This window comes from Corapipo altera, unplaced genomic scaffold, assembly GCF_003945725.1.
Source record: "Corapipo altera isolate COAL_440 unplaced genomic scaffold, ASM394572v1 107b, whole genome shotgun sequence".
Taxonomy (NCBI): domain Eukaryota; kingdom Metazoa; phylum Chordata; class Aves; order Passeriformes; family Pipridae; genus Corapipo; species Corapipo altera.
In genome coordinates this window covers 59,770-73,671 of record NW_020884951.1, presented here as the reverse complement: position 1 = coordinate 73,671, position 13,902 = coordinate 59,770, and the positions used below count along the sequence as shown (strand labels likewise).

General features: G+C 38.8%; 1 protein-coding gene across 2 annotated transcripts in view; it reads left to right on the top strand.

Moving 5' to 3' along the window:
- TEX11 (testis expressed 11) overlaps window positions 1-13,902 on the top strand; it is a 29,487-nt gene that overhangs the window by 865 nt on the left and 14,720 nt on the right. For both annotated transcript variants that reach the window (XM_027663236.1, XM_027663237.1), the window contains exons 3-13: window positions 1,391-1,475; window positions 2,639-2,718; window positions 3,267-3,347; window positions 3,432-3,551; window positions 5,031-5,111; window positions 7,326-7,411; window positions 8,861-8,918; window positions 9,675-9,770; window positions 11,591-11,672; window positions 12,264-12,342; window positions 13,019-13,170. In XM_027663236.1, the coding sequence (XP_027519037.1) occupies window positions 1,391-1,475; window positions 2,639-2,718; window positions 3,267-3,347; window positions 3,432-3,551; window positions 5,031-5,111; window positions 7,326-7,411; window positions 8,861-8,918; window positions 9,675-9,770; window positions 11,591-11,672; window positions 12,264-12,342; window positions 13,019-13,170 (1,000 nt within the window). The remainder of the gene's footprint in view (window positions 1-1,390; window positions 1,476-2,638; window positions 2,719-3,266; window positions 3,348-3,431; window positions 3,552-5,030; window positions 5,112-7,325; window positions 7,412-8,860; window positions 8,919-9,674; window positions 9,771-11,590; window positions 11,673-12,263; window positions 12,343-13,018; window positions 13,171-13,902) is intronic.

The window sequence follows — 13,902 nt, the reverse complement described above, 5'->3', positions numbered from 1 at the left end:
GTGAGGGTGGTGAGGCCCTGGCAGAGGTTGCCCAGAGAAGCTGTGGCTGCCCCATCCCTGGAAGTGTCCAAGGCCAGATTGGACAGGGCTTGGAGCAACCTGGGCTAGTGGAAGGTGTCCCTGCCCAGGGCAGGGGGGTTGGAACAAGATGGTCTTTATGGTCCCTTCCTACCCCAACTGTTCTATGATGATAATGGGAAAAGTTACTGGTTGCTGGTGATGTTGAGGTTTTTATTATTTCAAATTCCTACTGGTATCTGTCATTTCAAGTAAAAATGCAAGCAGAGAGCAGTGATGCGTTAACAGTTTGGTACTTGATCAGAGGAGAGGTTCTTTTCATCCTGTATGACAGCAGACACTTGAGGAAGAAGAGAGCAAGCAAGCATGCCATTTTAACTGCCTGGTAAACCCAGTACATAATATTAGAATGGGAAGCACTCATTTTCTATATTTATAAGTTTATCAGGTGCTAATAGCAAAAGGTTCCCAATGTAGGTATTTAAAATAATTAGCTACTCAGTTTTCTTTTTGATATGTAAAAGAGATGAAGCCTTACTACAGATATTTCTCAAACCTGATAAGATTCTTACAATTCTTTTCCAGTCCCTTCAGATCTTAAATCTGTTTACAGTGTACATAATATATTCTGAAGACTGCCAGGGAATCAGTTGTATTTTGGACATGGTGATGTGAAATTGCACAATTTTTTTTTCTGTCTGAGTGTTTCTAAGAAATTTGCATCCCAGATGGATGGGGTGAGTGAGGTCCTGTTTTGCTAAGTCTGGACTTGGTAGAAGTGTGGGTTAGGACATTTCAATTAATGGCATTTGTTTAAGAACATATTCGAATGCATCTTAATTCCAGCACTTTCCTTACAGAATTCCCTTTTATGTGGAATTTCTAATTGAAGCCAAAGGCACTGATGGATGATGTGACATATATGTGCTGCTTGCCATATGATTTAATTAGTTCTCTTTAGTTTGGATTTACACAGTCATGTTCTGTCTCACCTTGCTTCATCTCAGAAGTGCTCTCGTGCTTTCAGGTGTGAAATAACCTTTGTCAGACTATGTCTTATGAAATGTGCTTATGACAAGAGTATGTGCTTCCTGCTACCAGTGTAGACTTGAATGACCCATACTTACAGGTGAAGAAATGCTGTGTGGTCCACTCAGCACGCCTGTTTTCAGGTCATTGTTCAAGATGTCCCTGTGGGGTCATGTGGCAGTTTTATGGAAAACTCACACCTTTGACTGCAACGCCAGAGGGAGTTGGCACAAACCCGGTCATTACTGTGGTACACGTGAAAGATGGTTCTTTTTCCAGTAGTAAATTTCAACGGGACTCACGTGCAGGACAAAATTAAACCTCGTGGAATTCTCCCATCCAGGTTGAAGAGGGTGCAGTCAGCCTGTGGAACTGGGCTGTGGCCAAACACACGGGTGCTGTTGTCAATGACGAGCAAAAAGCCAAACGTACGTATGTTCTGTGCCTTCCTAAATGTGTTCCCCGTGCTGCAGCATGGAAGTGAACAGCTCTCTGCTGACAGGCACATATGTAGTGCTGTAGATTTGTTTGGGGCTTTGCAGGCAGGGTGTGGAGAGAGGAGAATGTCCAGTTGGGCTTGTACAAACTGTTCAGGGAGGTGTAATAGGTACCTTCTTGTGACTCACAATCAGTGCAGGCGTTTTTATCACACCTCATTTCTGTGCCAGAGCACAAGGAAGCCGCAATTTACCTTCTGATGCCATGGTTCTAATCTCAAAATATATGAAAATAAAACAGATGTAAAATTTAGGCTGTTGGTCACTTAGTTTATATCAAGTGAAATTGTTTCTTTAATTGTCTCATCAATGTTTATACACAGAAAAACTAAATCCTCTTTTTACTGACCTGCTTTAGCTGGGTACACAGATGGTGGGTTCTCTTGGTAGCCTGGAGCAGGGCTGGGGGAAAGGAGATGTGAGCTTTTTCATCTTTTCCTTCAATGTGTTCTTTCTGTGGTTCTGTGGGATTGTAGTGTCAGGCCTACATTCTTGTCTTGAGGGTTTATAGTCAAAATTATGTATAATCTGCATCATATAAGTTGTATCTGGTAAAGGGAAAAGGGTAAGTTTACACAAAATAGTGTAATGCTCTCAGATCACAGCTGAAGGGCCAGGGAGAGGCTGTTTTAAATACATTAAGTGGTGTCTTTTCCATCCCTGATGTATAAAGAAGGCCTGGAAATATTTTTGCTTTTTTCTTTGTAAGGATTATTAAACTTAATTTCCTTATTTTGCTCAAGGCTATTTTGAGGCTCTCAAGACATGTTACGGTGAGCACCTGCAATGTAATTAAGTCTTTGAATACCATGTATTTACCTTAAACTCTCTCAAAATTGTTTAATAGGTATTTTAATGAGAACATTTTTTTATTCCTTACTGCCCGAATAGCAGTTTTAATCAGCTTGGCTAAAATTCAGATTTGCTTTGACTCCCGAAGCTTTCAAATTGTTCTCTCTTTTAATTTCAAATGCCAAACGGCCTCTCAGATATGACAGGGCCTGACTTTCTGTAAAAAAAAACCCCAAACCAAAACCAAACCCAAGGAGAAAGTGCAAGGGAAGCTGATGAATGGCTGCCCTGTTTCCTTGCAGTGCGGTTTGTTGCCTGCAGACTGATCCGCCTTTGTGAGGGCCCAGATCCTCCGGAGGGAACCATCCGAAGGCAGATTTTGGTAAGGCTAATTGTGGCTGAGCAATGAGGTACAGTTGATCCCCCAGGGAAGTCTTCAAATCTTATGATGCTTGTTTTGGAGAGGGAGTGAGATATACGTGTAGTTCTGGAAGGGTAGTTGGTGTTTTGGCAGGAGTATTGCTGACTCTCTCTTCTCATCACTTGAGGAAAGATAAGATTGATGAGCCCGTTTTTTCCCTTTTAAGAGTACAAAGTACAGGCTGAAGTGGGACCTGTATTTTACCTTGCTGAGACAGAGGAGTTAGGAATGTCTGGTTAGCATCACATCTTTTCACAGGACAAAATGTGTTATGAGCAACACATTCATTTATTTCAGTATGTTATAATATTGTCGAGGAGGGCACCATAATTCTTATGCTGCATCAAAGTGTTCAGGACCTCATTCAGAAGTGAGAGTTCCTGGTCAGAAATTGCAGAGCTGAAATACCCATGTGCTGTGTTAGGTACACTTCAACAAGATGAGATCTTACCTTGCCTTTCTTGAAAGTGCCTGTATTTTCACAAAGGACTTACCATTTTCTCCTTCAGATGTCTATGAAAACTGGGAAAGGATGGATAGATGTTGGAAAAGCTGATCTTGCTGATGGATTTCTAGAGAATGCCGTGAGTGTAAGTTTTAATTTCCAGATTTAATTTCTTACATACACACCTCTTTGTAAGTTCCTTGGGTGATGCCTGTGCTTTGTTTTCCAGAACATAGAGAAGCTGTATGCAAAGTTACGTAAGGGGAGCGATGGTGAAGCAGATATTCATGAGCACAGAGCTGATGTGGAGAATAACCTTTTCAAAGTACTCTCTTATCAAGCTGAATCAGTATGTGTTCTTCACAGTTTTCCTTATAAGTCACGAGAGGTATAGAGGGAAACTCTGACCCAGTTATTAGATACCTGAATGCTTGGCATTGAAGACTTGCTGAGGGATATGTTTCCTTCACTTAGATGTAAGATAGCAGATCTCGTGCTTGCATTCAGTGTTGCAATCATTTAATGATTTTTAATTTCCCCTGATTTATCGCAGTCATTTTTGCTGTGGTGTTTATATCTTCCAGTTCAGATTTGTTGCTCTATGATTTGGCTGGCAAGGCTGTTTGTAAAATAAACAGCTGCCTGTATGAATCATAAATGTGTCAGTTCCAACAGTGTCCTGTGCTTGGCTGAAGAAGAGGAGTAGGACTGGTGTGGAGCCTGGCTCCCCCAAGCTGAGTTCATGTCACATGTACACTTTTGCTGTGTGGTCACTTAGAACACTCATCATACTGCATTTATATTTGCAATTAGGCTGATGAAGGTATATGAAGGTGGTATTCCTGGCAGCACACAGCCAAGGTCCATATCTAACAAGTATTTGCACTTGTACAAAGTCTTCTGCAACTTACAACTTTCATGACTCTGCAAACTCATGAGCATCCTCAAAGCTGTTAATATTATATGCCATCAGAGATCCTGCTGTGCATGAATACCCTCTTTTCCATGGCCTCATACATGCTACTTTCCATGTATGAAGGCTTTAAGCAGTGGGAGAATCAGTACAAAATTACAAGATCTGGAAATAGCGATTTCCATGATGTTTGATATTTTGTTTAAAGTCTGAACCTCTGGCATTGTACAGCGAGGTAAGAGTCATGGTGATAGTTTTTAAAAAAACAAACCTGGCACGATATGAGAGAGGTCTGAAAAAGTGCTAAAGGTTTTCTAGGGCATAAACAAGAAAAATTACAGTAATTCCAAGTATGTAATTTAGAAATTCTAAGCTTTGTGAGGATTTGCTGTGCCTGACTGAAGTGTCTGAGTCCTTTATCAGTGCTGTAGAGTATGAGAGACATAGGAGTGTTAATACAAGAAAATGTAGTTTCCTGCTTTTGTCGATCACATTGCTGACCCCAGTATCTAGAAGGGGAATTGTATCTCCAAAATTCTCAGGAGCTGCCCTAAACAGGCCAAAGCAGTGCCCAGAATTTTTAATTTGGTCATGGAGACAAAAAGGAGAGGTGGTGTAAGATTTTCTGAAATGCTGTATCATCTTACATCTGAATGATCTTGTCCCATGCATTTGGCCTTTGCACACTACCTAAGGACTGCAGTGATTTTCTGGATGACTTTGTCATCTGGCAATATATATGGAAATACACAGAATTATTGCAGCACTGTAAGGACAGATATCTAATCCCCAGCTTTGCTTTACTGCGTGTGAAAAACCCAACCCAAGTCCTATTTTAAAGAATCAGTCTTGTAATGAATTTTAAAGACCAGTGGCACACTAACAGCTTGTTGGCTTGCTCTGCTGCTTTCTTAGGCGGTTGCTCAAGGGGATTTTCAGAAAGCAATGAGGTGTGTGCAGCGCTGCAAAGATATTTTGATGAAATTGCCAAAAGAAGTAAGTGAATCATCCCTTCTTTATCATTCCAAACTTCCAAGAACTTTCTTTCCTCTCTATATGTTAAGGAATGACATGTGCCATATAAAATTTTGAAAAGTGCTCTGAACTGTGTGTCTCTTGTGGCTGGTTGCCTCTGAGATTTTCTCACTAAAAATTTTGCTTGAAAACAGCAGGCTTTTTTTTTTTCAACGTGAATTTTTTTTTCTCGCTTCTCATGGTTGAGAATTTGAAATAGAATGATAAACTCTTCCTAAACAATGAGAAGACAAATCTACAAGCAAGGCAAAAAGATTTCTGAATTGAATATGCCACTTGCTCTTCTACAGAACCAGCTGCATTTTACATCTTGATCTTGTGTCTTTCTTTGTACCCATATGAACTTTTGTCTGGGGTCAGATGGGACAAGAGAAGAGCTGTTACTAAGTTTTTGATATGCAAGTCTATTACTACCCTCAGTACTAATCTTAATTTTCATGAAACTGTAGAGGCTTCCCATTGCACTAGACTGTGGTTTTTGTATTTCTTGTGACACAGATAAAACAAACTATCATATGCAGGATAATTCTTTGTTGGCAAAGATAAAAGTTTAATATGTTTATATCAGAATAAACTTTCCCACATTTATTTTCTTTTGCTTACATGTTTTCCCAGTACTTAGGAAACACTTTGTTCCTGTCTCTGTAGGCAGTAGAATTCAAAGAGGCAGATGCAAATTCTGAAAGGGAAGTATGGGAAATACAGTAGAAGATTATTTGGGTTTTTAATCAGTTAAACTCTTAACTGATTTTAAATTGGGTTTTGTGATTTGCAGGCCTTGTTCAAGTGCATCTGAGTGACTAAGTCGGTTGCAGGGGTCTGGCTTTGATTTGAATCATAAGAGCAGAGCTTCTTACTGTGAATTCTTGAAAATGCTCACTGGGGTCTTTGCATTCCTGCTCTCGTTTAATTTTAGCTGAATTTAATCCTTTCCGCTTGATCTCCTTCATTAAACAATATTAAACTTCTCCTGATAAATTCTCTTCACAAACCAGGAGCACTGATGCAGACAAGGGAAAGGTTTCTGATCATGAGAGATAAAATTTGCTTCTGGTTTAAAGAGAGAAACAAGAAAAAGGAAAGAGCTAATGATTGCTGAGTGAAACTTTTGGATTGCTGGGTAGCTGTCAGTCCTTAACTCTGCCAGAGTCCCACTGCACCAGGGAGCACCTGGAGAGTATCCCAAGGAAACCCTTGTGTTACAGTGATGTGTGGCACCCCAGACCAGCTGGAGAGGATTTACAGCTTGTGGATCATCAGTAGTCTGTGAACCAGTACTCAGTACAGTCAGCTTTTTGTTCTGGAAAGAAAACATTCACAAGTGAACTTATGAAAAATAAGGGGTTCACATCTGAGAGTGATCTTTTTTTTGTGTTTGTGCTTACTGAGTCTGTGCTTTTGCAAAGAAATAATAAATTTGAAGCAAGGTGTTGTGCTACCTTTCTCATTTTTGCCTGAGTCACTTGCAAGAAACATCATTTATACTTGGAAAAAAAAAAGTTACCGCAGAGACAAAATGGATGTAAATATTGGCAGCCTGCTAGCATAAAAAATGATTTTTCTGTCTCTTCTTTGGGTGACATATGACAGCTGCAAATAATTTCAAAGGAAAGACAAGTTGTTATGAACAGATGTTGCCAGGGCTGATTGGTAAAGCAGAAAGCAACAGTGCTCTGAATAAGCAAGCATTCAAAAATGGTTTTCTCCTAAAACTTTTGATGCAGATGATTGTTTTTAACCCCAAATAGACATACTGGGAAGAAGCCTATCATGGAAGAGATAGAGTCCTCTTCACTTAAATATATTAAACATTTTTTGTAATTTTTAAAAATGAGGTTGTAATATTCCAGTTTTTCCTCTCAAGTTTTAATTTTTGTTGTTGACTTTACGCAGTTGCAGTGCTTTCAGTGTGATTTATTGAGGAACTTTGTGTTCCTCGTGTGTTTCAAGATCCTGCTGTTTGGTGTGTCCTGGACTGGTTAATGATGCTTCCCTTTCCCACACAATTGTAGTTCCATTTTAGTCATGTTCAATATCCCCTTGTAAAAGGCCAGAAGTGATAACTGTGGTTATTTCTTTGAAATAAAATGCATTTTAAAGAACATGAGGCTGGAGTTCCACAGATCTAATGATGTTTTACGAGAACATTATAGAAGCAGGAGTCTTTTATTGCAGACCTGTTACCTGTCAATCCTCTGTTACAATTTTGGAGTGGAAACCTATGAATCCAAGAGGTATGAAGAGAGCTCCTTCTGGCTCAGGTAATGTGCAGGGACAAACAAAATAAAATCCTGCTTTTGAGATGTAAAAATATATGTGAAGGAAAGGGGAGAGCAAGGGAAAGTAGAGGCCTCATTAAAAATGTGAGAATAAAAGATTTTAGCTGAACCAAATTAGCTGAGCAGATACTTTGTGGGGATCATACTCTCTTGCTTAAAATTTATGTCTGCTTCCCACATTGATTTCCAGGTCATTAGAATGAAATCTTTCCATGGTTCTCATCAATTCTCTCCCTAAGGCTTCTTCAAAAAAGATTATTTTCCTGAAGAGGCTGTTCCTAGTTCTTGAGCCATTCATAAATGACAGTGAAGGGATTTGAAAACTTTGGAAGAGAGTAGATGAATTCTTCTGACCAGTTTTAAACTGGTCTGTTTTAAACAGTATTTGAATTTCTCATGGAGAGGTGCTTCACTGAGAGCAAATCCGTGACTGATGAAAAACACAAACATCAAGGTGAAAAAGGAAATGTTAGAGATGGGCTGGGTAGGATCCAAATAACTATTGTGGTACTACTAAGGGTGAGAAAAGGTAGGCTATCAGGAAGAGTATCCTCGTGCAATGGTCACAGCCTCAGCACAGAAAATTTGGGTTTATGTCTTCTTGTTCTTTTTCTTTTAAATGGTCAGAAGAAAATCAGTGGCAGCGTATAAAATCCAAAAATAATTGTGGTCACATATGTTGTCACAGAGGATTTGTAGAAATGCTTAGAATTAATTACAGATAGTGCTTCGAAGATAATTTTATGTTTTATTCTTGTGGAAAATGAAATACCAAATCCTGATGACAGAATTTGAGGAGGAAATAAAGTGAAAATAATGATCTGGCGAAAGAGATGTGGCTCCATCTAGTGGGTTAAGATTTCTCTGATCTAAGAATATATTAGATCAGGAAACAAATGCCCAGTTATTGTTTTTCTTTCTAATAGTTCTTTATTTAGAATCTGGTTTTGTGGAATTACCCCAGAGTTTTCTCCTGAGTGGTCCTTTGTGCTGCCATTTAAACATTTAGAGAGTGAATGGGGAATCATGACTCCCAGGTTCTATCTCTGCTGTTGATCTGCTGTGATCTTGAGACCAGTCATGAATAGCTTTTGTGTATGACTATATTCTGTGTCAGGTGAGAATGAGAACACTTGCTTCTACAAAATCTCTGTGGTTAAAACTGATAAAGCCTACTGAAATGTAGAAGATGTTACAGAAGGTCCTGCAACAGGTTGAAGAAATTGAGTACAATTTTTGATGTAAAGGTAGAAAGGAAACAAAATTTCCTGTTCTCTGGTAAAAGTGAGTACTGAGATATGTGAATACTTAATTTGTGCAATTGATGTGGTTTCTAACTGGTTAAGAATAGGAATATTTTACCTGTCAGAAGACTGACTGAATTTATCTCTCTTATCCCATTTGTTTCTAACTTTCACTTATCGTTGACAGCCAGAGTTATGACATTGGGAAGATGGACATGAAATATTCTGTTGGCAAAGAAATGCAGGTAGGAAATAGAGAAATATCTGCTTTCAAATAGGAGGATTTTTTTAAGCTGACTCCAGTGTATCATCTGCCTCTTATGTGCCAAACCTGACCAGTGATTTCTGGGCCTCCTTTTTAGAGTTTGCTATGAAGTTTGGCAGAGTTGCAAGTTCAGTTGCTATGAGCATCAGTCTGAGAGCTCAATCACTGATGAGTGCCCTTAAATCACATTTGAATCTAGACCCTGAAAGACCATCTCTTCTTCCTTTCCCTTTCTTTCAATACATCATCAGTTACAGCTGTGTCATTTCTGATAGATGTTTGTCTGCCTCACTGAGAAGTTTATTAATCCTTTTACTCCCCACAGCGGATATGGAGATTTTAATCTCTTCCTCTTTATATAAATAATTTATGTATTTGAAAGCCATTATAATGTATGTCTTTATCTTGTTTGGTTTTGTTTCTTTCCTTCTTTGTTTTTCTCTCAGTGAAGTGTGTCCCTCCCGTTCTTTCAATTTCTTCTTTCACTCTGCTTTTTCCAGGTCTCTGATTTTCCTTGCTACCTTTCTGTTCTCCTCTGAACTCTGTTTGATTCATGTCCTGTGTGTACTGCAGTGCTCTAAGACTGGATATGTTTCAGAACTGAGCCATCCCCTTATTGCCTGATACCAGGCAGGCAATTTTTTGACTCAAAAAGCTTTTATTTTTCATGACCTTAGAATTTAAGTGTTTTCTATTCATATGTATGTTCATATGTGGCTATTTATTTCCTTTCCAGGCTAAAGTGCTACGTTTGTTAGCCACAACCTATTTCGAGTGGGATTGCACTCTGCACCTTGACAAGGCATTGAAAGCCATAAACTTGGCAAATCAGGTATAATGTGTTACTCTTTTTGTGGATTGCAATAGATGAAACTCAGGCATTTATTAACATAATATGGACCACATTAAACACTTGACAACAGATGGAAGTGTAGTTTTCTTTACTTTTTCATGCTCCTAAGTATGTTTTTGTGCTCCCAGCTCTTTTTGCAGAGGAATACTTCTTTGCATGTAGGTGTAGAGCTGCCTTACTGCCTCCTGTCTATTAACAGTGAGGCCCTTTGATGATGACATGACTAAGATTTCTCTGACGTGTCGTGTGAGTCGACACAGAGAGGCGGCCGAGACAGCCACGAACCCCCAGCTGACACACAAAGAGTAAATTCATTTCTGTCACCTCCTTAACTGGGGGATCCCCAAAGCCACACCCAGGCAGAGGCACATGGGAGGACAGAAAGGCAAATTTAACTTGGGGCCATGCCAGAGGATCACAGGCCGTTCACACGGGCTTATCAGGGCTTATCACCTGCAAGGTCACTGGAGCCATTTACAGTCACCAGCCTTCTGCTTTGTGACCCCTTCCTCCCAACACCTGTATTCATGACAACTATACAAACAGAGGAGCTGCAGTGTGGGCCACCTGAGATTTATACCAGTTTTTCTGCCCCTCTTTTCTTGCTTTGGGTTATAATGGATAAGCCCATACTGCTTTTTGAGGTCCCATCTGTACAAATATTTGAGCAAGCACCAGAGTTCTGTTTTGAAAGCTACTTCGGTCTTATTTCAAACAATTGGTTTAGCTATTGCACTTTACTGACATGACTGTATTTCTTCTGGAACCTGAAAAATGAGGTGCATAAGCATACCAGCTACCCTGAAGGAATATATCTTATATCTCTAAGTAGTCATTACAGTGAGGGATCTTGACCTTCTACAAATTCTGTTTCCCATATAAGGACTTTAATTAATTTCGTGCTTCTCTCTGTTCAGGTTAGTGTAGAGTAAATAAAATTTGAAACATTCCTATTTGCCTTTGGTTGGCAGTTTAAAAATTTTCATTATCTGTTTCATAAAAAACAAGTTTTCAGGATAAAATTTTGTTTAAAAGGAAAGCTCAAATTCATTTTTCCACATGCTGTTAGAACTTTCAGACAGATGCATGAGCCCATGAGCTCATGAGCTCAGGATAAAAGGCAGTGTATTTTGGTCATTCAAATAACATGCTACTACAGTATAGAAGTCCTTTGTCTTTTTCTGTTGTATTTATTATCACAAAACTTTTTGAAATGGAAAGTGTTTTTATCATAATTTTTGATAAATGTACATTTTAATATTATATGAGTGTGTGGAAAACTAGAAGAAAATGTTTATTCTAGAGCCTGAAATGTGCAGTTTTAGGGAGAACTGTAGTATACAGTCTTCATTATTTCCAGTTGCTTCCATTGTTGTTCCCTCCTAAATTTCTTCTTCTTCTAAGCTACTTTGAATTCTGCTCATATTAATTCTAAAGTAATCCAGCCAATTCACACATAGGAAAGAAGGAAATATTTCTATCATTGGGCATCGTTCAGCTTCTATTTAAAAGTATCAAAAACAGGCCACAGCAAAATGAAAGTCATACATCTCTTGTTTAGTTGTTCTCATGGCCTTTGGCAGTATAAGAATAAATAATAAAGATGCACATTGCAATTAGGAAGAAAATATTACGTAAGTTGCCTGCGTCTTGCTTCAGTCATTAAAATGGAACTGAAGAGTACAGTGGGGAGTATCTGATTTCTTAATATTTGTCTGTGTTATGAATGTGCTGTACTCTCACAGGATCTGTGTTCTACAAAGAGCTGTCCAAGTAATGTGTTGTTTTTCACTGTGCAGGAGGATACTCATCCAGCTGGGTTTTTTTTGAAAGTTAAAATTCTTCTTAAAAGTGGAGCATCAGATGAAGATATCAATGCAGGTATTACACCTCTGTTTAGGTTTCATAGTAAGGTCCTATTACTCCATATCCAAGAAGACTGTGTTGTACATAGGAAAAAAAATCCTTTCTTGTGTGCTTTGGTGGAATCTTTATTAGTTAAATGTCGTTCTGGTTTTGGAGTGTGAGACATAGTGGTCAGTGTTCACAAAGGAGTTATCCAGATGCTGATTTCAGTTTGCAATATGATCCTGCATGCAGCCTGAGCACTAACCTCAGTCTCAAGTCATTCCTTCTGGATAAGGGTGGGAAATTTTGATGGAAGGCAGCAGGAGGTAAAAGATTGTGCTACTAATGCAGCCTATGCTGTTCCTGTTTAAAGAAGGAGGACTAGAATTCCAGGGCTATCAGTCTGTCACCTTTCTGTAGTTGTACTACATTAGCTGTACTGGGAAAGTCAGAACACAGTAGACATGTTTTATTCTTCCTTTTGGTTTAGATCTATTATATTGTTGTTGGGTTTTTTCCATTTTGTTTCTGTCTTTGAAAGAAGCTGTAAGAGCTAAATGGTAGTTTGGGTAGTTAAGTTTCAAAGTTGATTAAATAATCTCAAGTGTTTTGTGTTCTGTCTAGCTCTCGCAGAATTCCTGCACTTGGAGATGTCTTTAGACTTCTGTTTGAATACTGCCAAACTGCTGCTGGAGCATGGAAGGTAGGAAAGCATCATTAAGTGGGCTAAACACAATGTTTGGAGTTTGTAGGTGTTCCTTTGTAAGCAAAGAACATCATATTTTACAGTGATGCTTTATTTTAAATAAAAGCTCACTGAGGTAAGGTAAACAGTTTTGAGAGGGAGCCTGTCATTTCTATAGCAGGTGATACTGATTATGACAGCAACAAAACAGGGAGTAAAATAAGTTTAGTGGCAGTCTGCAGTGCTGTAGCCTTACTTTGGAATTATTAAGATTCCCTATGTAGTTTTAATATATGTCTGGAGTTATCAGACTGAAATCTTCATTCTAAGCAACCCTCAGAATGAGTTTGGGGTCCTAGAATCATTCTTGTGAAAAGCAGTAGAAGGATGAACAAGTTACAGCAAAATAAATAGAGGCATGAAATTTCTCCCTGTTGAATGCTCCCTCATAATTACCTATGTATATGCTTCTGTCTTGAAGCAAATGGGAGGAGTAAACTCCCTTGTGAATATGGTGGAACAAGTAAGTGCTAATAGGAAGCTGCCATTGAATAGATGAACTGTAATAAATTCATACCTTGATTCATTCTGTCAGTGTGATTGAATGAGAAACATTCTGCAGGGCATGAATATGTGAATGGAAAATTATCAGCTCTTCTGGTGCAGCCTCTTAAAAATGCATCTGTTTGAATAGGGAATCAGTTGGTCTTGATTTTCTGAAATCTGTTCCTGAACGATTTGAATCTTCACCTGACCTTGGAAAAATTACCCTGCTCCACATCGAGTTCCTGTTGCAGAATAAGAGGGAGCTGCTTGCTAAGCAGAAGATTGAAGAAATTATTATAGGTCTGTATCTGTCTTTTGCTGCTGTTTACTGAAAGCTGGATGTGGTTGGCTAAGGTCTTGAATTTTAATTTTCACTTTTTTCGCTTATTCTCATCTTTCTTTCTCTTTGTGTCTGTTTTCCCTTATGTTTCTTTTACATGGCAGCTCTCAACTTCATAATGAATGACAATCATGATAAAGCTCAGGGTTAAATTCATTTGCTACAGCAATTCCTTCTTCTTAGTGTAGACTGTGTGACTGACACATGTGGGATTAGAAACATGTGGAATTAGAAACATTTACCAGAAATTCTGTGTAATGTTAATACTTCCATCCAGCCCAATGTGTTTTTGTTTTTCAGTATTAAAACAGGTTGCATGTCCTTGTTTGAGCAGTTTATTTTTCATGTCTGTGGAACCTGTAGCACTGTAATATTTTTGGACTGTCAGATCTGCTGTAAAACAGATCCTGTCTCACACAGCATCAAGCTAGGAGCAAGAGCCACATTTACATTGTTCAGGCTTGAAAATATTTTTCTCTTACCCGTGGGGTTTTTTTTTGGAGTTTTGTTTGGGTGGGTGGGGGTTTTTTATTTGATGGTTGTTTTTTTCAGGAACAAAAATGAAGCACTGGGTCCTGACTGAAACTATTGCTGTGTGCTATGTTGTGTTTTTTTGTGGTAGGCTATGGACAGTCTTTCTCAGATAGTTCTTACATGCTTCTCAGTGTGCTTGTTAAAGTTCTTGTAAAGTG